General features: G+C 35.6%; 1 protein-coding gene across 6 annotated transcripts in view; it reads right to left on the bottom strand.

The window, feature by feature from the left end:
• The window catches only part of ABCC9 (ATP binding cassette subfamily C member 9), a 147,863-nt gene that overhangs the window by 97,530 nt on the left and 24,680 nt on the right, over positions 1-25,653 (bottom strand). For all 6 annotated transcript variants that reach the window (XM_063694122.1, XM_055358453.2, XM_055358454.2 and 3 more), the window contains 7 exons: positions 21,323-21,489; positions 20,053-20,295; positions 17,364-17,558; positions 15,298-15,450; positions 14,626-14,781; positions 12,553-12,687; positions 10,603-10,765 (listed from right to left, as the gene is read on the bottom strand). In XM_063694122.1, coding sequence (XP_063550192.1) covers positions 10,603-10,765; positions 12,553-12,687; positions 14,626-14,781; positions 15,298-15,450; positions 17,364-17,558; positions 20,053-20,295; positions 21,323-21,489 — 1,212 coding nt within the window. The remainder of the gene's footprint in view (positions 1-10,602; positions 10,766-12,552; positions 12,688-14,625; positions 14,782-15,297; positions 15,451-17,363; positions 17,559-20,052; positions 20,296-21,322; positions 21,490-25,653) is intronic.

The following is a 25,653-nucleotide window of genomic DNA, read 5'->3' as shown; positions in this document are numbered from 1 at the left end:
TTAACTTTCTTTGAAGACAGGAAGGACAAAGAGTATTAAATGTCATTTTGTCTGGAGTCCACAAACATTTCCCAGTTAATATCTACTTGTGTGCAGTTTTATGAGCTCCCATACATTAGTCTTAACCAGTTTCTGTTTTTCTTTATTGAATTTTTTCTTATGAAATGTTACAAACAAAAGAATTCATATAAAATCATCCTTTAATGATAAAAATTATTAGAATTTACAAATGTGTATTCTACAGAGGGGTTACAGTCTATCTTTTGTTTAGTCCACTAAACTAATTTAAATATGTGAAATCAGGTTATTACACAGATTAAAAACAAGAATTTGACATCACTTCGAGTTCTCTTTCCAGCAGTGATATTAATATTCATTTATGGCCCTTTCAGTTAATAAAATAACTCCATATCCTGGACTCTCTGCGTGTCTAAATATCTCTCCTGGAATATATTTAACTGTCATTGGATCAACATGATATGCCTAGTTGAAATAAGAAAAACTCACATTTTAGCCTGAAATACTAGTGTTTGGAAGTAACAGTAAAAATAAAAAGCCAAGTTGATGATTTATAGTCATACAGTCATAAACTATAGAATTTTAGGAACCAAGAAACCAAAGATAAAGTGAATTGTTGGTAACAGAGCCAGGCAACAGCAGAGTGAGAAGCTAGAATCTAATTTTCTTAACAGTAGAGGACTCCGGTTTTAAAAATCATCCGCTCTCAGGGATTATCCTTACCACCATACATAGAACAGAATCAGACTGTGCTTTTGCAAGTCCAGATATGACTTAGTTGTCAAACATAGACTCTTGTACAGTACCGCGAATCCAAACACTGATCTGAGTTTTGTAATAACACAGATGAGAAGCCACATTTCTGCCTCAACCTTCTTTCTCTGACCATTGTCACCCTATTATATTTTATTTTAAGTTCCGGGATACATGTGCAGGATATGCAGGCTTGTTACATAGATAAACATGTGCCATGGTGGTTTGCTACACCTATTAAGCCCAGATGCATTAGCTACTTTCCTTCCCACTGCCCTCCTCATAGGCCCCAGTGTGTGTTGTTCTCCTCCCTGTGTCTGTGTGTTCTCATTATTCAACTCCCACTTATAGGTGAGAACATGTGGTGTTTGGTTTTCTGTTCCTGGGTTAGTTTCTGTTCCTTGGTTAGGATAATGGCTTCCAGCTCCATCCATGTCCCTGAAAAGGACATCATCCTATTCCTTTTTCTGGCTGCATAGTATTCCATGGTGTATATACCACATTTTCTTTATCCAGTCTATCACTGATGGACATTTGGATTGATTCCATGTCTTTGCTATTGTGAATAGTGCTGCAATAAACATACACATGCATGTATCTTTAAAATAGAATGATTTACATTCCTTTGGGTATATACCCAGTAATGAGATTGATGGGTCAAATGGTATTTCTGGTTCTAGGTTTTTGAGAAATCAGCACACTGGTCTTCCACAATGGTTGAACTAATTTACATTCCCATCAACAATGTAAAAACATTCCTGTTTCTCCACAGCCTCACCAGCATCTGTTGTTTCTTGACTTTTTAATAATTGCTATTCTGACTGGCATGAGATGGTGTCTCATTGTGGTTTTGATTTGCATTTCTCTAATGATGAGTGATGTTGAGCTTTATTTCATGTTTGTTGGCCACATAAATGTCTTCCTTTGAGAAGCATCTGTTCATGTCCTTTGCCCACTTTTTAAGAGGGTTTTTTTCCTCATAAATTTGTTTAAGTTCCTTGTAGATTCTGGATATTAGACAATTTTCAGATGGATAGATCGCAAACATTTCCTCCCATTGTGTAGTTTGTTCACTCTGATGATAGTTTCTTTTGCTGTATTTTCACCCTATATTCTAAGTGTATTCTTTTCGTTTAACCTGCTTGATAGCAGATGAGTATGAAGCACTTGACATAGTGCCAGAGATGGAGTGTGCACTCAATAAATGTTTGTATTATCCATTATCTTCTTTAATCTTTACAATCCTACATGGTAGATATTATTAATAGCTCATGTTACAGATGAAGAAACTGAGGCTAGGAGGATATAAGTAATTTTCTCAAGGCCATTCTACTACAAAGTGTCAGAGCTAGGATTTATAGCCAGCTCTGTTCAACTCACCACCAACAAGATTGTACTGAACAAGATAATAAAACTTGAAGTGGTCAAACTGGAATTTTGCTCCATTGACTCAAGAATCCCAGCTGCCTATCAAGAACACAGGATAATGTATTTTCCCCCTCATGACTTCTTACTGCTCTCCCCTAGGATGACCTCCTCTACCCTCTCTCTTCTTGTATTTGACTCAAATACCAACACAACTCTCATCTCTAGAGACACACAAGCTGAATTCACATCTCACCTCAGCCCTTTAGTAGCTGGATGATTTGAAAGAAGTTCAGGTTACCTAAGTTCTTTATATGTCAATCTTTTAATTCTAAAGTGGAGTTAATAATAAAATCTAGGCCAGGCATTGTGGCTCATGCCTGTAATCCCACCACTTTGTGAGGTGGAAGCACTTGAGCCCAGCAATTAAAGGCTGCAGTGAGCTATGTTTGCACTGCTGCACTCTGGCCTGGGTGATAGAGTGAGACCTTGTCTCAAACAATATATAAAAATAAATAATAGAATCAAAGCCACTGGGCTGTTGTAATAATTAAATGAGATGGTATATGAAAAACCACTTATGGCAATAATTGGCTAAGTATACTCTCAATATATCTTTGTTGTTGTTGTTGTTGTTATTGTTATTATTCTTGGCTGCATCCATCCTTCTTATGAGAATTTCAGTCCCCTGAAGAGAAGGATGTATTGAAGGGGTCACCAACTTAGAGTAGCACAATATAAGCAAGTGAATCTTGATCATCCTGTCTTCTAGCATTTTGACACTATGTTAGTGGTGCATTGCTGGAAGATAAAACTCCTTCCAACTTTATGTCTAATGTATCAAGCATTAGGGCTAGAATAAAGGGGCTATATAAGCCAAATATTTTCTCTAAATCTATTTCAAAAAAGAAATGTTTATAATATTTAAACTCTAAAGGAGTTTATAATTCAAGAGAAAACAATATATAAACTTCCAAAATTTTAATTTGTTAAAGGTCTTGGGAGCAACAAAGATGAGCAAAACTGACACATAAATCAAATCAAATATTAGTGGGAGTAGTTTTGCTAAGTTTGTGTAAAGTATACTAACATAAACCCTGTTATTCATGAGAATACTCAGTCATACTTTGAGGGAAAAAACAATATTTTTGTAACAGTTGTTTTTAAAGTTAGAGTTGAGGATGAAAGAAGTCTCTATTTTGAAATTTTTGAAAATATATTGGAAAAAAGGGTTTTATGTGAACGAAGTTTGGCTTCCTTTACCTGAAAATGGTATTTTTTTCTCCTCAGTTTTCAAAAATGGCTAAGTTTTCTTGACAATCTTCAAGAAAATATCACATCATAAGCTCCCAAGGAGACAAGTTTAAAAACTGCAAATATTTTTAACCCTTTTCCCGTTTAGAAAAAACAAAGTGTATCTCACTGCCAGTACTCATTTAGTTTTACATAAACACACTCTTTGAGGCTGAAGCAAATCTGATTGATTTTTAATGTGAAAATAAAATGTAAAAACTGTTCTTGGAGTTACTTCTAAACAGAACTAACAAGAGAATCGTTGCAATCATCTGAATCATCTATTTAGGAAAAAACCGAATTCATCAAATGAATCTTCAGCCAATGCTGTTTGAGAAAGATGTTAACATCACACATAAGAATGCTATGATTTCGAGGGAGTTCCAAGATGGCCAAATAGGAACAGCTCCAGTCTGCAGCTACCAGTGTGAACGACGCAGAAGACGGGTGATTTCTGCATTTCCAACTGAGGTACCAGGTTCATGTCACTGGGGCTTGTTGGACAGTGGGTGCAGGACAGTGGGTGCAGCCCACCGAGCATGAGCCAAAGCAGGGCAAGGCATCGCCTCACCCAGGAAGCACAAGGGGTCAGGGAATTCCCTTTCCTAGCCAAGGGAGGCTGTGACAGACGGCACCTGGAAAATCGGGTCACTCCCACTCTAATACTGTGCTTTTCCAACGGTCTTAGCAAACAGCACACCAGGAGATCATATCCCGCGCCTGGCTCGGAGGGTCCCACACCCATGGAGCCTCACTTATTGCTAGCACAGCAGTCTGAGATCGAACTGCAAGGTGGCAGCGAGGCTGGGGGAGGGGCATCCGCCATTGCTGAGGCTTGAGTAGGTAAACAGAGCAGCCAGGAAGCTCAAACTGGGTGGAACCCACCGCAGCTCAAGGAGACCTGCCTGCCTCTGTAGACTCCACCTCTGGGGGCAGGGCATAGCCAAACAAAAGGCAGAAAAAACCTCTGCAGACTTAAATGTCCCTGTCTGACAGCTTTGAAGAGAGTAGTGGTTCTCCTAGCATGGAGTTTGGGATCTGAGAATGGAGAGACTGCCTCCTCAAGTGGGTCCCTGACCCCCAAGTAGCCTAACTGGGAGGCACCCCCAGTAGGGGCAGACTGACACCTCACACGGCCGGGTACCCCTCTGAGACGAAGCTTCCAGAGGAACGATCAGGCAGCAACATTTGCTGTTCAGCAATATTCTCTGTTCTGCAGCCTCCGCTGCTGATACCCAGGCAAACAGGGTCTGGAGTGGACCTCCATCAAACTCCAGCAGACCTGCAGCTGAGGGTCCTGATTATTAGAAGGAAAAGTAACAAACAGAAAGGACATCCACACCAAAACCCCATCTGTACATCACCACCATCAAAGACCAAAGGTAGATAAAACCACAAAGATGGGGGAAAAAACAGAGCAGAAAAACTGAAAATTCTAAAAATCAGAGCGCCTCTCCCCCTCCAAAAGAACGCAGCTCCTCGCCAGCAACGGAACAAAGCAGGACGGAGAATGACTTTGACGAGTTGATAGAAGAAGGCTTCAGACGATCAAACTTCTCTGAGCTAAAGGAGGAAGTTCAAACCCATCACAAACAAGCTAAAAACCTTGAAAAAAGATTAGACAAATGACTAACTAGAATAACCAGTGTAGAGAAGTCCTTAAATGACCTGATGGATCTGAAAACCATGGCACCATAACTACATGACGCATGCACAAGCTTCAGTAGCTGATTTGATCAACTGGAGGAAAGGATATCAGTGATGGAAGATCAAATGAATGAAATGAAGTGAGAACTTTAGAGAAAAAAGAGTAAAAAGAAAAGAACAAGCCTCCAAGAAATATGGGACTATATGAAAAGACCAAATCTACATCTGATTGGGGTACCTGAAAGTGACAGGGAGAATGGAACCAAGCTGGAAAACACTCTGCAGGATATTATCCAGGAGGACTTCCCCAACCTAGCAAGGCAGGCCAACATTCAAATTCAGGAAATACAGAGAACGCCACAAAGATAATCCTCGAGAAGAGCAACTCCAAGACACATAATTGTCAGATTCACCAAAGTTGAAACGAAGGAAAAAATGTTAAGGGCAGCCAGAGAGAAAGGTCGGGTTACCCACAAAGAGAAGCCCATCAGACTAACAGGGGATCTCTTGACAGAAACTCTACAAGCCAGAAGAGAGTGGGGACCAATATTTGACATTCTTAAAGTAAAGAATTTTCAACCCAGAATTTCATATCCAGCCAAACTAAGCTTCATAAGTGAAGGAGAAATAAAATACTCTACAGATAAGCAAATGCTGAGAGATTTTGTCACTACCAGACCTGCCCTACAAGAGCTCCTGAAGGAAGCAATAAACATGGAAGGGAACAACTGGTACCAGCCACTGCAAAAACATGCCAAATTTTAAAGCCCATCGATGCTAGGAAGAAACTGCATCAACTAACGAGCAAAATAACCAGCTAACATCATAATGACAGGATCAAATTTACACATAACAATATTAACCTTAAAAGTAAATGGGCTAAATGCTCCAATTAAAAGACACACACTGGCAAATTGGATAAAGAGTCATGACCCATCAGTGTGCTGTATTCAGGAAACCCATCTCACGTGTAGAGACACACATAGGCTCAAAATAAAGAGATGGAGGAAGATCTACCAAGCAAATGGAAAACAAAAAAAGGCATAGGTTGCAATCCTAGTCTCAGATAAAACAGACTTTAAACCAACAAGATCAAAAGAGACAAAGAAGGCCATTATACAATGGTAAAGGGATCAACTCAACAAGAAGAGCTAACTATCCTAAATATATATGCACCCAATACAGGAGCCCCCAGATTCATAAAGCAAGTCCTTAGAGACCTACAAAGAGACTTACAGTTCCACACAATAATAATGGGAGACTTTAACACCCCACTGTCAACATTAGACAGATCAACGAGACAGAAAGTTAACAAGGATATCCAGGAATTGAACTCAGCTCTGCACCAAGCAGAACAAATAGACATCTACAGAACTCTCCACCCCAAATCAACAGAATATACATCCTTCTGAGTCACACCTATTCCAAAATTGACCACATAGTTGGAAGTAAAGCACTCCTCAGCAAATGTAAAAGAACAGAAATTATAACAAACTGTCTCTCAGACCACAGTGCAATCAAACTAGAAATCAGGATTAAGAAACTCACTCAAAACCGCTCAACTACATGGAAACTGAACAACCTGCTCCTGAATGACTACTGGGTACATAACGAAATGAAGGCAGAAATAAAGATGTTCTTTGAAACCAACGAGAACAAAGACACAACATACCAGAATCTCTGGGACACATTTAAAGCAGTGTGTAGAGGGAAATTTATAGCACTAAATGCCCACAAGAGAAAGCAGGAAAGATCTAAAACGGACACCCTAACATCACAATTAAAAGAACTAGAGAAGCAAGAGCAAACAAATTCAAAAGCTAGCAGAAGGCAAGAAATAACTTAGATCAGAGCAGAACTGAAGGAAATAGAGACACAAAAAACCCTTCAAAAAATAAATGAATTCAGGAGCTGGTTTTTTGAAAAGATCAACAAAATAGATATACCACTAACAAGACTAATGAGAAAAGAGAGAAGAATCAAATAGATGCAAAAATAATGATAAAGGGGATATCACCACTGATCCCACAGAAATACAAACTACCATCAGAGAATACTATAAACACCTCTATGCAAATAAACTAGAAAATCTAGAAGAAATGGATAAATTCCTGGACACATACACCCTCCCAACACTAAACCAGGAAGAAGTTGAATCCCTGAATAGACCAATAACAGGCTCTGAAATGAAGCAATAATTAATAGCCTACCAACCAAAAACAGTCCAGGACCAGATGGATTCACAGCTGAATTCTACCAGAGGTACAAGGAGGAGCTGGTACCATCCTTCTGAAACTATTCCAATCAACATAAAAAGAGGGAATCCTCGCTAATTCATTTTATGAGGCCAGCATCATCCTGATACCAAAGCCTGGCAGAGACACAACAAAAAAAAGAGAATTTTAGACCAATATCCCTGATGAACATAGATGCAAAAATCCTCAATAAAATACTGGTAAACTGAATCCAGCAGCACATCAAAAATCTTATCCACCATGATCAAGTGGGCTTCATCCCTGGGATGCAAAGCCTCGTTCAACATATGCAAATCCAGCATATAAACAGAACCAAAGACAAAAACCACATGATTATCTCAGTAGATGCAGAAAAGGACTTTGACAAAATTCAACAGCCCTTCATGCTAAAAACTCTCAATAAATTGGTATTGATGGGACGTATCTCAAAATAATAAGAGCTATTTATGACAAACCCACAGCCAATATCATACCGAATAGGCAAAAACTGGAAGCATTCCCTTTGAAAACTGGCACAAGACAGGGATGCCCTCTCTCACCACTCCTATTCAGCATAGTGTTGGAAGTACTGGCCAGGGCAATCAGGCAGGAGAAAGAAATAAAGGGTATTCAACTAGAAAAAGAGGAAGTCAAATTATCCCTGTTTGCAGATGACATGATTGTATATCTAGAAAACCCCAATGTCTCAGCCCCAAATCTCCTTCAGCTGATAAGCAACTTCAGCAAAGTCTCAGGATACAAAATCAATGTGCAAAAATCACAAACATTCCTATACACCAATAGTAGACAAACAGAGCCAAATCATGAGTGAACTCCCATTCACAATTGCTACAAAGAGAATAAAATACCTAGAAATACAACCTACAAGGGATATGAAGGACCTCTTCAAGGAGAACTACAAACCACTGCTCAATGAAATAAAAGAGGACACAAACAAATGGAAGAACATTCCATGCTCATGGATAGGAAGAATCAATATCATGAAAATGGCCATACTGCCCAAGGTAATTTATAGATTCAATGCTATCCCCATCAAGCTAGCAATGACTTTCTTCACAGAATTGAAAAAAACTACTTTAAATTTCATATGGAACCAAAAAAGAGCCCACATTGCCAAGACAATGCTAAGCCAAAAGAACACCTGGAGGCATCATGCTACCTGACTTCAAACCATACTACAAGGCTACAGTAACCAAAACAGCATGGTACTGGTACCAAAATAGAGATATAGACCAACGGAACAGAACAGAGCCCTCAGAAATAATACCACACATCTATAACCATCTGATCTTTGACAAACCTGACAAAAACAAGAAATGGTGAAATGATACTCTATTTAATAAATGGTGCTGGGAAAACTGGCTAGCCATATGTAGAAAGCTGAAACTAGATCCCTTCTTTACACCTTATACAAAAAATAATTCAAAATGGATTAAAGACTTAAATGTTAGACCTAAAACCATAAAAACCCTAGAAGAAAACCTAGGCAATACCATTCAGGACATTGGCATGGGCAAGGACTTCATGACTAAAACACCAAAAGCAATGGCAACAAAAGCCAAAATTGACAAATGGGATCTAACTAAACTAAAGAGCTTCTGCACAGCAAAAGAAACTACCATCAAAGTAAACAGGCAACCTACAGAATGGGAGAAAATTTTTGCAATCTACTCATCTGACAAAGGGCTAATATCCAGAATCTACAAAGAACTCAAACAAATTTACAAGAAAAAAACAAACAACCCCATCAAAAAGTGGGCAAAGGGTCTGAACAGACACTTCTCAAAAGAAGACATTTATGCAGCCAACAGATACATGAAAAAATGCTCATCATCACTGGCCATCAGAGAAATGCAAATTAAAACCACAATGAGATACCATCTCATACCAGTTAGAATGGCGATCATTAAAAAGTCAGGAAACAACAGGTGCTGGAGAGGATGTGGAGAAATAGGAACACTTTTACACTGTTCGTGGGACTATAAACTGGTTCAACCATTGTGGAAGACAGTGTGGTGATTCCTCAAGGATCTAGAACTAGAAATACCATTTGGCCCAGCAATCCCATTACTGGGTATATACCCAAAGGATTATAAATCATGCTGCTATAAAGAGACATTCACACGTGTGTTTATTGCAGCACTATTCACAATAGCAAAGACTTGGACCAACCCAAATGTCCAACAATGATAGACTGGAGTAAGAAAATGTGGCACATATATACCATGGAATACTATGCAGCCATAAAAAAGGATGAGTTCATGTAGGGACATGGATGAAGCTGGAAACCATCATTCTCAGCAAACTATTGCAGGGACAAAAAACCAAACACCACATGTTCTCACTCATAGGTGGGAACTGAACAATGAAAACACTTGGACCCCTCACATCACACACCGGGGCCTGTCGTGGGGTGTGGGGAGAGGGGAGGGATAGCATTAGGAGATATACCTAATGTAAATGACAAGTTAATGGGTGCAGCACACCAACATGACACATGTATATATATGTAACAAACCTGCACATTGTGCACATGTACCCTAGAACTTAAAGTATAATTTAAAAAAAAAGAATGCTATGATTTCTAGGATTTGACATTTTTAGCGATTGAGAGTTACTATATTTTGTAAATGGAAACACCACTACTAAAAACAGAATGCTACAAATAGAACGATGTCTTTTGTTTCCAAAGTCGATATCCTAGAGTGATGCAAAATAATAATAAAAGCGAGATATTTTGTGGCAAAGTTTTCTCGGAGTAAAAGCTGCAGCCACAAGTGCTACCCATGAGTATTCTGAGACAAATGGAAAAATAGTTAAAGGATCTTTGGGGATAAGAAGATCAATCGTAATGTAGTCAAATCAATTTCAGTAAACAAAGTTTTACTTTTTTACTAAAAACCAACTATTTATCCTAACTGAACAGATAACGAGGGTTTTAATTACAGTTACTATTATCACCATCTTCATTTTACTGATGAAGAAAACCAACGATTTCAGTTTGTAGAGTAACATGGCCAAGGGCACACTAGTTGTGAGGAATCAAATTCAGGTCTACTTGACTCTAAACCTGTGCTTACTTTGGTCTTTAATTTAAATGTAAATAGATAGCCTTGTGTGGCTGGTGGCTATTGGACAGCACGTGTTTAGAAAATAAATAGGTGTCCTTGAAGAACTAGAATGTTTCATTGATCACAATCTAAACTGAATAGACTGTTGGTTATTCTGGTTGCCCTTAAAGTCGCCTGTTCTTAGAGCAACAGCAACTTACTGGAGAGTGATGTATATAGTGCAAAGGTTTTGAGACTAGATAGTTCTTTCATTCTTGTTTCCTCCACACTTTTGCAGAAAATGTGTTCCCAGGCATACAATTTTAGGAGTTTGATGCCTTTCAATATTTCATTTGTTTTCTTGAGTCTCTCAGTGGAATAATCCTATAAAACAAAGGAAGAAAAATAATACCAGCTGCATCCAAGTGAATCAGAAAGGCAGAACCATGTAATGGACAGGGATTGAGGAGACCTTGATTTCAGACTGGCCCTGCCACTCACTAATTAGGTTGTGAAGTTCCCAGGAGAAGCAGTTAAACCCTTTGTGCTTCATGAAATAAAGAGTTTAATGAGATGGCCTCAACATTTCTTTCCACTTAAAAACATGTATGTCTCTGTTGCTTTGGTTTACATAAAAGCTAAAAATAATTTTCTAAAGTTTCACGTGATTTCCTTGAATCATGTCTGCAGATAATATAGACATAAATTTAAATAATAAGGAGACTTATAATGACTCCTAACATCTAACTTAATTTCTTCTGCAGTCAACTCTATCACTCATACTTACAAGAAGGAAAATAATAAATTTAAGAAAAGTTACTGGGCTTCTTATTTGAAAATATGAGGGTACAGTGTTCTGTGCATTCATATTGCATCTTCATAATACAGTTATTGAAACTAAGCCTATTATCTTAGCTATCAAGAGATTTCCACATACTTCTTTGTAAGTTCTTGGGTAAGGCCTAAGTTAGATTTACTAACAACTTGGAATAATCATAGAGAGATTTGTAGCAGATACGAAAGCTTCATTTTAGCCAGCTGTTTCAGCTTCCTTCATCACCACATGTCATACTAGAATTACTAACAAGGTAATATATGACTAATTAACTATCAAAAGGGGCAGTAGAGTGGTCAAAAGACAGATAGGAGAAAGCAAAAGTAGCAAACAGCCTGGTTTTTGTTCAACGTTTTGTCTTTACAGGGTGTTTAAATGCCTATCAAATGATTGTTCAATGAGTGAATGAATATGGTATGAATAGCTAAATGAAAGACAGATGTTTGGGAATCATCATATCTCTCCTAAGCTCCCCTTCCACACCTTTCTGTATTTGTGTGCTGGAGTAAAAAGGATAGCTGGCTCAGACAGAAATAATGAGTAACCTACCTAAAGGAGCAGAAAAACAAGTGATAAACACCGCTTGCGTGACGTGCAACTCGCTTGTCATAGTAGAAACACGAACTTGAGAAACAATCCTGTCAGTGGCAGCATCTTCACATTTTATGCCTGATTTACAGACAGCCTTGCTCATATTTAATCAAACTTTATTTGTAAACATGCTGTCAACAATTTATTATTTGCAAAGATTTCTCTAAAAGCAGCAAATTCGTGCTCAAATGAAATGATTTCATGGCAAATTGAAGCCAGAAAAGGTCAATAATTGGGCTTTTTCTTGCTTGCCAAGTTGACCAGAAATATATTCAGCAAGAGCAGCTGCCACTGAAACATGTCAATGTGACTCCATAGATCCTCACATGCTTTGAGTCTACCCTAGGGAAATATAATTTCAGAAGCAGCAAACTTGACCCTTCACTTGCACCTTGATCCATTTCTTGTGTGTCAATAACTGACATTCACTAGCCTCAAAGTACGCTTAAGATTCTTTAGACAAGTGATCTAAGAAGACTGAAAGCCTTATCACCTCATGGTACTTTAAAACATGGGGAACGGTGATTCTAGTATTTTGAGTCTAAGATCATCAAGTTTTAAATTTCCAATCCACTTTTAAAAATTGTTTTCGCAACATGGAAAATACACATTTGCTGCTGAAGAACTGAAGGGAAATAGAATTGTTTCCAAATTATCTTTAGTGGTATGTATTAATTTCCTATATTATAAAATTAAAACAGCATTTCTCATTTTTGTAATTAAGTTTCCAAAAGATGTTACTTACAAGTGTACTTTTCTGAGCCTCTGCCAACTTTGTAGCAATAAAGTACTGAATTGGCGCAAGGAGCACAATGACAGCTGCACCGACCAATGCACTTGATCCAAGTAAATTATAGAGCAGAATCACGCCCATTATGATCTAGAGAGAAAAACACATGGAAAAGAGAAAATGAATGGGTTGTGGGAGCCATTGCATGAAAGGACATAATTTTTAGTGCAAATGTAGTATTTCTTAATTATTATATTGTTTATTTGGAAGTCAACGGTATTAGGGTTCTCTAGAGGGACAGAATTAACCATCAAGTCAACCCAGCTGTGACAGTTGGGTTTTACTCTGATTTATTTGGGGAAGGCTAAGTGCTAGGAATGTATTTTTAGTATGACAATCTGTACAACTGATGTCAAACCAATTTATTGCATGAATTCGCAAAGTGGTCCCATGATGCTTCCAACCTTTTAAGTAGTCTTCAGATTTTTAAAAGGGCATAAATTTTTTCTTGAAAACGCTGTCACCCACCATAAATTTGACATTCTATATTCTCTTGGAATTGTACTAGCTTTTCAAGGCTGAGAGGATGAAAAGTAGGGGGGAGCATCATGTGAGTAGAGGATGGTTGTCTGTGGACTAAAGGAATGAGCTGAGCTCCTCACCTTCTTATGACTTCAGAAATCACTTACTGACAAGAAGGCAGATGGTAACTAAAACTGTTAAAAAGCTAAAGTTGGTGTCCTATCTTAATATACTTCTCTTTCCCCAAACCAAAGGCAAAACCATTCAGACCTGTCCTCTCTGGTTTGCCACTGTCTTCTTTTTCCTTTAAAACTCAGAATTTACCCCTGCTATCCTATTCTCTCTCTCTCTGATTTATCATGGCTCAAAACATCAATTAATGAACTGTATCCATGCAGTTCAAGTATATAATTTATGCCTATATGCCAATGATAATAGCTTAATAGCAGCTGTCTGGGGCCAATGACACATTTACTGCCTAACTAATTAGGTAGTTTGAGATATCCAATAAAAACAAAAAATTCCTTAAGGTCACCCATGATGCAGTCATTCAGAGACTTTTGGTGCACTTGAAATTACACCACCTAGGCAGCTACCTAATTCACCTTTATATAAGTATATTTTGATAAAATGAGACAAAGTACATCTCAAATCCTACTTTGTGCCAAGCACTGTGCATAATATACACTTTTATTTGCCTTGGTTTTCTATTAAAAAATGAAAAGGCAAACAATAAGTTAAAAACTAGCATCTTTATTACTTTATGCACTTGAATAAATGTGGGACACAGGGACTTAGATGATAGATTTTTTCAAATAAGATCTAGCACTTAAGCTTCATCTACAGAATGCAAAACTTGAGATAATTAAAAATGTCCAGTTTATACAGAGGAAAAAACTGAGTATATTTCTTTTGCCATTTTTACCCAGCTAGGGGAAGAAGAAAACGTGTCTTTACTAAAATGTTATTTTACATAGGAAATAGCTAAATAGCACTCCAGTTTGTCACTGTTCCTACCATTTTATGCAGTTTGACATTTTGCAATATACTACTGAAACTATGGGATTGATTAAAGCAATTGCTCTCGTTTAGAAATGCTATAAGAGAGCTTGCCAAAGTAAAAGGGGTCAAACCATGGCTCTGTGACTTACATGAATCGAGGCAATAATACTAACAGCTAACAGTTACTGGATGTCCAGGAAATGCTGGGCACTACACTAGATGTTATAGACATATTAATCTATTTAACCTTGACAATTCCCACAACTTTATGAGAAGTACTATTATTATTCTCATTTACAGTTAAGAAAACTAGGGCTTTGAGGAGTTAAGCACTTGTGTAAATGAGGGGGTAGGGCAGATATTTGAACCCGAGCAGTATAATTTCAAACTTCTCTTGCTTAACCTATGCTATAACATTTCTGAGTCTCAGCTTCCTTTTCTATAAAAGAGTGTAATATTTGCACATTCAAAAACTATACACCTTTTACAGAGCTAAATACATTACTGCTTTTTTTGTTTTATTTCCTCTGCAGACAAAAATCTTACTTATATTTATCTACCTACCTGAACAGGCATAGCCCATAGATTGGGACACAGGAACAAAAACCACATGAGTTGATTAGTTTCAATGGCGACTAAGTTGTTGATCTGCCCCAGAGTCATCTCCCCCATGGATAAGTTAGACGTAGAGAGCCTAAGGATTTTATTATAAATCATGGCCTACCAAAAAAAAAAAAAAGAGTACATAAAGCTCTAAACTTAAAATTGACACTATGATTATTTTCACTGAAAATAAATAACAAACATTTAATTTTTTTGAGAAAAAAGAAAAGAAAAATTCTATAGGATCATCTTCTTAAATCAACCACTACAGTTATTTCTACTTCAGTAGAGTTATTTTCAGTCCTTAACCAAATACAGACTTCCTTTTTTCTAGTGATATAATAAAAACATGCATTAAACTTTAAGCATAAGCTCTAGAACAAACAGAAAGAGATAAATAAATGTAAGATTTCAAAATATTTTTCTTAACATTATTTGAAAGTTATTTTTAATTCAATAGGTTTATTAATTAGCTCTGTTTCTTTCATTAAGTAGATTATAGAAACGTTGTTGTTGTAATACCAAAATGAAAATGGAATGAAAAAACAAAACTGAAGCTACTGCTGCTATTCTTATCACTGAATGGTATATAGCATTCTTAGGAAACAAATAGTATTCACAGCCTTTACATACCAGCAGAGCTCCACGGAGGTTAATGCCAGTCTCTATGGTTACATAGTAGGAAGCCTGCAAAAATGTCCTTTGCAGAATAAGAGCCAAGAAGAGAAGAACTGCTAGAACGTAAGCGTTTTCAAGAAATTCCTTTGATGAGAGGGTTTCTGAAATCTGGTCCCCAAAGAAAAAAAGTGACATATTAAAACTCGTCTTTTTATAGACCAGGTGTACAGTTTGCATTTATTAAAAGATACATAATATTTAAATACAAAAATTCAATGTATTTATTATACAGCAGTGAAATACAATACAAACCAGGTAAATCCATAAAATCCCTAACTGATTAATGAGTGATGGAAATACCTAATTGAAGAAAAAAAAGGTAGAATTTATTTTTAAAAAATTAGAATGCATTTCCTGCAAAGGTGTATCCAACCTTAGTAAAATGGTAAGCAGCAAATAAAAAGACAAGTTAGTTTACACTCTAATTTGGAAGTAGAAACTATAAAATTGGTAGTTGGCCAGCAAGACCAATGGAAGAAATATACAATTTTGGTAGCCTTATTAATTTAAAATAATTCCACTCAGTTGCCTTTTTCTGATTTTCAGATATCTTAATTTATGCTAATAAGATAAATAATAAATTATAAAATAGGTAATTTGGCTATATCACCCATGCAACACTACCAGTAACAAAACATGACTTACAAAATTTTGTTTTAGTAGGAATATGACTGAATTCAGCATAAGGATATCCAAAATTGATTTTTATTTGTAACGATAGCATATGGTAACTTGTTTGTTAGAAAAGAAGGAAAGATAACATTTGACTAAGTACATTACATCAGTTTGGACACTCTTTATTTTCTATGATTTAGACCTAGTAGAAGTCTACTTCTGGTCCCTTCCTCCTTTTTTGTGGGAATATATACAAATGTGCAAGTCCTATTCTTTCTTAGCAAAACATGTGGTTAATATATGTAAGGGAGAAGGATAATGGATAAACTCTGTGGAATTTAGATATCCGTATGTAATTAGGCTAGTAGGGACAAAACATCACCAAAGTGTATTCAGTGGTGAAAATATCTGGTTCATTTCCATTATAATTGAACACTAATGTGTGCAAGGATCTGGGCTAAGCATTGTGAACACAAATATGAATGGCTCACCGTAATTGTTTCATAAGCTTACAACCTAGGAAGATAAACATATCTCTAAGTAACAGGCTTCAGTAAGTGCCAACATAAAGTAAAGAGTGTGTTAAGGGACTATCAAGGAGAGTCAGATTCCAACTAGGATGATCAGAAAAAGCTTCACCGAAGAGGCAACATTTAATGTCAGTTCTCATATTGCATAACATTTTTATAGGTGATGGAAAGAGGACAGGAAATCAGATTGAGAGAATAGAAAAGGAAAATGGATTCATCTGGTGATAGTTTCTATATGTGGAACTACAAAAATCAATACTTAGAGAGAAAGTAGGAAGTTCACAATGCAGTCTTTATTAAAAATAGAAAATAAAAATTATATATTTATGATAGTAAACACGCAGTATTTTAACTATATAGCCCCAATATAATAACATAATGTCTAATAAAATATCATAATGTGACTTGCCCTGAACATTGTGAAACAGGGTGGTGGGTTTTTATTATATAAGAAAAGAGAAATGTACAATATTACAAATCACATTGCTAGTATTATTGGTCACAGGCCTCTAAAGAAGTGACTCAGCCACCCGTCATGTATAAAAATTCTTTAAAGAATTCCTATAAAGATTAAATAAAACAATCAATGCACAATTTCTACACAAAGTTTCTGGCATACCGTAAATGCCTGTTAAATGTTTATAGGCTCTGAATCTGAGAAATAATTTTGGTGGCCAGATTCATTCAATGAATAAATACATAAACACGTGATTTTTTTCTAAAAGGAAAATTACTGTTTTCTTTCTTTTAGAAAGCATTCAATTCTCTGAAAAAAAAGTCTATTTGAACAACTCATAAAACTGCATTAATAAAAAGTGATAATTACAATGAAATCCATCAATAATATGTTTCCGTTGAAAATCACCAGGAACTTACTCCAGTTGTGTTATTTGTCCCATTCTGGGTTTCATTCACACGCTGAACTATTCCAGAAATACAAAGAGGTCCAGCAAAACCCAGTAAGTCAGCCAGATAGCGGAATGTGCTACTAAGTAGAATTGGTCGCCCAAAAGCTCTGTACATTGCAAGCCATATAGATGGAGTCCGATTTGGATGATCTGCAACTTTTTTCTGAAGAAAAAAAAACCAGATGTAACAAAATAAAACTGCTTAGAGCAGTAACTAATCTCATGTATGGAAATTCCTTCTTATACTTCAAAAAATACTTTAAGGGTTTAAAAATTGATGTTAATGTGTGCCTTTCAGCATAGCATGCATAATTCTGTATCCTTGCCTTCTATGAAAATAGTAGCTACTGAATGCATTTTAATAAAATAGAGAGAATGAGAAGTAAACAAGACAGTTTCTCTAAGACTCTGTATTATTTTAGTTATCAAAGGATGGCACAGGATTCTTAAAGCCTAATTCATTTTCAATTTTCTTTGATTCGGAAAATATATATTTGTCATGAAAATTGCCAAATAGCATTGCATAGCAAGCAAAAGAGTAAAGCACAAAGATCAAGGTTATAGGCAGACTGGTCAAGACTTTTGGAGTTACTACATCACCACAGGTTTGCCTATCCAATAATTACCAACTAAACAAAACAGATTATCCCAACTTCAAGTTGTTTCTCCTCCATGGTATTTCTTATCTCCCTGAATGGTAGTCAATACTTTAAAAAATTATGGTAGACTTGTGTTTCCTAGGTATTCCTCAAAGAAATGCAAAATGAAGAACAGCATTTATACTTAAGTCAACTCATGGCTTCACAGAGCTATAGTTGTTTGTTGTAAATAAAATTTTAAGACCTGAGCAATCATCATAATTAAAATTTAGGGAGGAGGTAGATAAAGTTTTTTCATTGTGACAAGGAAGTCAGCTCACTAGAATAGAGCTCAATTATGTTCCCTATGCAACCCCCTGTTAAAATAAATAAATAATTTGTTTTCCAAAGTTTATGTAGACGTTAACACACCAAGTTCATGCTAATCTCTGTTGTAAAGAGAACTAAGAAAAATTAAGCTATGCTTAGGCTAGAGTGCAAACATCTTTACTTTAGCAGTTTTAAAAATTTTATGCAATACTTTTCCCAGAGGTGAAACCAGAGAAATGACTCAGATTCATTTGTTGTAACCTTTTCCTGCCATTTAATTTCATAACACATATTTCTGACACAAAACAGAGATTATTTTCATCATTTACCATAAATGCTTCATTGATCTTGATTTAGAACAGCCAAAAACTCATTAGCTGTTTTACCATACTCTATTTCCTTCCAGTGTTGTTAAGAATCCTAATATTTTAAATGGCAATGATATTTGTAGATGATGGCAATAGAAAACACATCTACCACTGTGGGTAGTATGCATGACTATTTAGAATGATAAAAGACAAAATGAAAATATCCAAAGACTCTCATCTTTAAATTTTTTAAAACAATAATGAATACTTAGGAAAAGTGCCAGAAGAAGCCAATTTTGACAGCCATATAGGATGATACATGGAAGAGGAAGACAATGCCCTTTTATTTAATTTAGTCTCTCATTTTGAACTATAGAAGCTAAATTTTAGTCACTAAGTAATGTAAGGTTTTTAATTTCTCAAGAGTGATTATTAGTTGGTATCTATTTTACCTCTTTATATAACAAACGTATTATGCTTGTGAAAAGACAATAACAAAAATTTCATGAGTTATTAATATTACATGGTAATGGATTAGTTATACATGATCATTGAACTTAATTCTTACTTTCCACTTGGTGACATGTCCCAGAGAAAAGATAGTACTCACTCTATCCTTCCTCATGTATTAATGGAGCAACTAATATAAGTATACTTCATTGGCTCTTCTAGTCTTCCAGGCCCAATTAACATGATTCAAAAGTACAGAGGAAGACAGATGAAGGAAATCTGCTCTTCCTCAACCATAGATATGATTTAAGCTTTGTGTCATTTTTTTTTTTTTTTGAGACAGAGTTTCACTCTTGTTGCCCAGGCTGGAGTGCAATGGTGCAATCTCGGCTCACCACAACTTTCGCCTCCCGGGTTCAAGCAATTCTCCTGCCTCAGCCTCCCAAGTAGCTGGGATTACAGGCATGCGTCACCATGCCTGGCTAATTTTTGTATTTTTAGTAAAGATGGGGTTTCTCCATGTTGGTCAGGCTGGTCTCAAACTCCTGACCTCAGGTGATCCACCTGCCTCGGCCTCCCAAGGTGCTGGGATTATAGGCATGAGCCATCGTGCCTGGCCTAAGCTTTGTGTCTTTGTATATGTGTGTGTGTGTGTGTGTGTGTGTATATATATATATATATATAATGTGTATATATATGTGTGTATATATATACGTGTATATATGTGTGTATATATATACACTTGTATATATATGTGTGTATATGTGTATATATGTATATATGTGTGTATATATGTGTGTGTGTGTGTGTGTGTGTATATATATATATATATATTTTTTTTTTTTTTTTTTTTTGAGACAGAGTCTCACTCTGTCGCCCCGGCTGGAGTGCAGTGGCCCAATCCCGGCTCACTGCAAGCTCTGCCTCCCAGGTTCATGCCAACAGGATCATTCTCTGTAATTAAGCACATGGAAGACAGATGCTAAATTACCTTTTGTTCTTCATATGCATCTTTCAGGCAGACATAATTTGTTACTGCTCTCATTGCTATTGGCAATTTTCCAATTGCCTTCAGATCAATAGGCTTTTTATGAGCAGATATAATAAGTGTGTTCATCCACCAGTATGTTGCTTTTGACAGCAAATTCACAAATGGTTGAAGAAATCTCACTCCCAGATCCTGGAGGTCTTCAGGAGGCTTTACTTTCTGAGGATTCATGAAAAATACATATCTCTGTGGCAAGAAAAAATTCCACAGCATAACAATTAGTCCAATTATTTTCCACATATTAAAAATAAAATTTCAACCTTTTCTACATTTTCATTTCAGGTGACCAAAATTTCTATTTTAATGCCTCCTTCCATCCCTTTCTGAAATATTCTTTGAGATATTTCCTTCTGTTGTGACTAGATTAACTAGTTAATGCCAGAATTTTGCATGTAATCCTCTTGGGGTCAATTCTAAAAGATCACTTAACCTTTTAAAAGATAGTTTTTACTAAGAGTCAATGTTTCATGATATCCTATGATAGGGTCAACCAAATGAAGGTTTTTACATTGTTTAGATTTTAAAATGTATTATCAACACCATTATTGAGTCTCTTGATCTATGGTTTCCTGATGTTAACTGACTACTCTCCACATTCATTGCAGCACATATCTTTCTACTCACAGATCAAGTTCAAAGTTCTCTGATAAAAAATGAATACTGGAAAATCTATCTCTAGTATCTCACACAACATAACTGACAGTATTAAGTGGTGGAAAGTACAATCGATTTGCAATTACAGACCAGGTGTGTGTCTTGACCATATTGCTTTGGATATATAGCCAAAGCTATCTCTACATGTTTCTTCATCAGCGAAATGAGCAAACTGGATTAGATTATTTTCTTTTCAGTTTTAAATTTCTGAGAATGCAGTATCTTGCTTAACCCAGGTGTGCTTTGAGACCAATCATGGATGATTGAACTTTCTCCTAAAAACAATTTCTTCTGTAATATAAACTGAGCATAATATCTGACACATAGCAAGCATTTGATCAATCAATATTTGTGAATGAATAAATAGTTTCTAGGGTCACACTAAGATTTCTGAAACATTAATGGCCTGAATTTAGTGATTAGTTCAACTTTATATTTATATATATAAATCAAATACATGTGTTCATCCTTGTCAATACTAATGATTTCTAGCTAACTGTAATCTTTCATATTGGGGTCTTGAATCCAAGTAACTAAACAAAAGCCATTAGCTACCTACCCTGACTCGAATGACATTGATCTCCACAGCCATCAAGAGCCCATTCAAGATGACCATCATGCCTGTGATGCAGAAACGCAGGTTTGATATGTCCAAGCCAGACTGACAGTACTTAACCAATTTTATTGTTTTTGTAATAAAGGCCATTACCCAATACAGGAACAGGGCTGAAAAGAAAAAGACAAAAAGAGAAAGATGCGATCTTTTCTTAAACATCACTAGCACTTGAATGTAATTATGATGCTTTTTAATAACAAAGGCAATTTTATGTACTATATTTCCACATGGTTTTACTTGGTAAGAAAACAACATATATGATTTAGTGTACTTCTGGAGTTTTGAGTTGAAGGAGTAATAACTTGAAAATGTTGAGTGCTTCCATCCTGACCATACATGATAGATGGGAGGATGTAAAGAGATATATAATAGGATAAACTAGACTCTTCAAAATGTATGTGTAAGTCTATAAATTTTAAAAAGTAGCTTTATCTCCTGGTCTTGTTTTCAAAGAGCCTTAATTATATGGATAATTCACAAGTTGGTATCTGTATAACCTACTTCATAGGTGTGTTGCAAACCCAAGGATATGTCTCATGGTATTACCCTGGAATTATCATGGAATTCATGTATCTATGTAATTGAGTTTCTGCCTTACAGATTCTTATTCAAGTAGTAAGTGACTTTCCTTAGTCAAATGGTTTAAAACACCACGCACATTCACATAGCACAAAGAACGATGGTCTTATAGAGCGAACTGAAACATCAAGTACTAGGACCAGAAAGGCGAGGATTACACTGCCACAAAACTACAATCAGCATTTTGCAGCCAATATGAGATAGAAGCAGAGACTTTTTTAGAAATATTTTGGCAAGGATATAATCTACTTTGAACTTTGAATAAATGTAAGTACAAATGAATATGGTCTAAGAAAGAAGAAATCTAAGACACACATAAGACAATCCAGCTTGGACAACATTTATCAGAACCAGAAAAGTTGAGTGATCACTTGATTAGTGAAAAATACTGATCATTGGCATATGAACTCAATGTGTATCTTGTTTTAGCTTAAATGTAGAGTCAGAATGGATTATTTAAAAAAAAAACAGACCAAATTATATGCTATCTAAAGAGATTGACCTTAAGTATTAGAGTAGCTTAAAAGTAAGTAGATGGGAAAGATATACAATGAAAACAATTAAGCATAAGAAACTTGGAGTGGCTATATTAATATCAAACAAAGCTGACTTCAAGACAGTTATTATCAGAAATAAAAAAGACTTTTAATAATAATAAAAGGGTCCAGTTTTTAGAAAGATACATTAAAAATAGACATATGACCAATGAAGATTTAGAAGATGTATTAGAACACTATCAAATACCTCATACTATTTGATATTTATAAAACTATTTGAGATTTGGTACTCTAAAAATACTTCTAACATCTTCAGATTGTACCTTCATACTAACTGAATATGGTACTGGTATAGATTATATGTTTAGCCAGAAAACAAAGAGAAATGAATTTGAAATAACAGAAATCATATAGAGTATGTTTTCTGACCACAATAAAATTAAATTTAAAAAATCAAGAACAGTCAGACTATTGATTTTCTATCACTACTTAACAAACTATAACAAACTGAGCAGCTTAAAACTGCACACATTTATTATCTCATGGTTTCTAGGATTCAGGACTTTGAGCCAGGGTCAATTGGGTTCTCTATTCCAGGTTCTCACGAGGCTGGGTTCTCTGCTCCAGGTTCTCACCAGGTTCTAGGTATTGACTGGGTCTGCTGGCTCAATAAAGACTCTACTGATTTGAGACCTTTCTCCAGGCCACAGTCTATTGGCTAGAACCCAGGCACAGGTCCTACTCACACTCAAGGCAAGAGAGTCATAAAGGGCAGGAACATCAGACACAGAGATAAGGAATTAACCTTTGATCTTTTCATGCAGTAAGATATCTAAATGCTTCAAAATATTTGGAAATTAAATAACACATTACTAATAATCCACATATTAAAGAAGAAATCACTAAAGAGGTCAGATAATATTAAAATACATTAACTATAATAAAAATACTACATATTTAAAATTCAAGAAGTACAACTAAAATAAGACTCAGAGGAAAATTTACAGCTTTAGATATTTATTTTACAATATAAGGTTCAAAACTGCATAGCTACCTTTAAAGCTCAGGAAAGAACAAAAAAGGATCCCCCAAAAAAGATGAAAACAATAGAGATGAGTAGAAAGCAATAAAATAGAAAAATGAACAATTGATAAAATGGACAAACTCAATAATGCCATTCTTTGAAAAGACTAATAAAATTGATAAGCCCCTAGCTAGACAGTTCAAGAAAAGAAGAACACAAAAACCAATACTAGGAATGAGAGGCACTATCCCTGCATACCCTACATACTTTAAAAGGAGAATCAGGAAATATCACAAATAACATTATGACAATATATCCAAAAATTTACATGAAATGGAAAATTACTTAAAAATGTACCTTATCAAAACTAACATAAAAAGAAGTAGATACTCTGAAAATTCTATATAATCACTAAGGAAATTAGACAATATATTTACTAAATTATAATAAAATTTAGACCTAAAATTTTACTAGATATAAAAAAGTATTAGACATAACACTCTGTCTAATACAGAAATAAATTTATAATTTTATATCCTCCCTTAGCCCAAATTCCAGGTCCAGATGACTTTACTAGTGATTTCTATTCAACATTTAAGAAAGATAAAATTAACCTTATACAAAGTCTTTCAGAAAAATAGAGAGAAAACACTTTCCAACTCATTTATGAAGCCAGTTTAATGCAGCCTGTATAAGCCTGAAGAAAGGAATTACAAGAAAATAACCGATGAATATCCTTCATTACATAGATGTAAAAAGCCTTAACAAATAAAATCTAGTGATATCAAGCATGCATAATATGTTATGACTATGTGTGGTTCTTCTCAGAAATGCATTGTTACTTTATTTGAAAAAAAGATCAATGCAATTTAGCATACTAACAGAAATACAGTTTTCCTAATGGATACAGGAAAAAACCTTTAATAAAATTCAACACCCATTCAAGACTTTAATAACACCCTGAGTAAGCTTTAAATAAAAGAAAACTTACTAGGCAAATAAAGGTCTGCTAAGAAAAACCTATAACTAACATTACAATTAATTATGAAAGGCTGACCATTTTCCCCTAAAATCAGGAACCAGACAGGATTTCAGTCTTATGTCTATTTGGCATTTTACTGGACGTCTTAGCTACAGCAATAAGACAAGAAAAAAGAAGGCATAAAGAAGGTTGAAAGAAAATAAGTGTCTCTATTTGCAGATGGCATGTTTGCTTATACAGAAAATCTTAGGAAACCTACAAAGCAATAACTAAAAGTAATAAGTGAATTTCTAAGGCTGCAAGATGCAAAGTCAATATACAAAATCATTTTATTTTATTTTATTTTTTATTTGTAGCTATATATTTATGGGTTACATGAAATGATTTGATACAGGTATGCAATGAGTAATAATCACATCAGAGTAAATATGGCATTGATCACCTCAAGCATTTATCCTTTCTGTTAAAAATAATACAATTGTACTCTTTTAGTTCTTTTTTAAATGTACAACTAAATTATTATTGACTGTAGTCATCCTGTTTTGCTATCAAATACTAGGTCTTATTCATTTTTCCTAATTTTTGTATCCATTAAACATCCCCATTTGCCTCTCCCAGCACCCCACTACCCTTCCCAGCCTCTGGTATCCATCTTTCTACTCTCTGTCTCCATGAGTTCAATTGTTTTGATTTTTTTGCTCCCACAAATAAGTGAGAATATGAGACGTCTGTCTTTCTGTGCCTGTCTTACTTCACTTAAACAATGACCTCAAGTTCCATCCATGTGGTTGCAAATGACAGGATCTTATTCTTATTTTATGGCTAAATAGGACTCCATTGTGGTATATGTATCACAGTTTCTTTATCCATTCATCTGTTTATGGACACTTAGGTTGCTTCAAAATCTTAGCTATTGTGAACAGTGTTGCAATAAACATGGGAGTGCAGATGTCTGTTCGATATACTGATTTCCTTTCTTTTGGGTATAGACCTAGGAGTGGGGTTGCTGAATTGTATGGTAGCTCAACTTTTTGTTTTTTAAGGAACCTACAAACTGTTCTTCATAGTGGTTGTACTAATTTACATTTCCACCAATAGTGTACAAGGGTTTCCTTTTCTCCTCATTCTTGCCAGCATTACTTATTGCCTGACTTTTGTATACAAGCCATTTCAACTGGAGTGAGATGATATC

The sequence above is a fragment of the Gorilla gorilla genome, chromosome 10 (assembly GCF_029281585.2).
Source record: "Gorilla gorilla gorilla isolate KB3781 chromosome 10, NHGRI_mGorGor1-v2.1_pri, whole genome shotgun sequence".
NCBI classification, from domain to species: domain Eukaryota; kingdom Metazoa; phylum Chordata; class Mammalia; order Primates; family Hominidae; genus Gorilla; species Gorilla gorilla.
The sequence above is the reverse complement of the archived record's forward strand: the minus strand, read 5'-3'. Positions and strand labels throughout refer to the sequence as shown.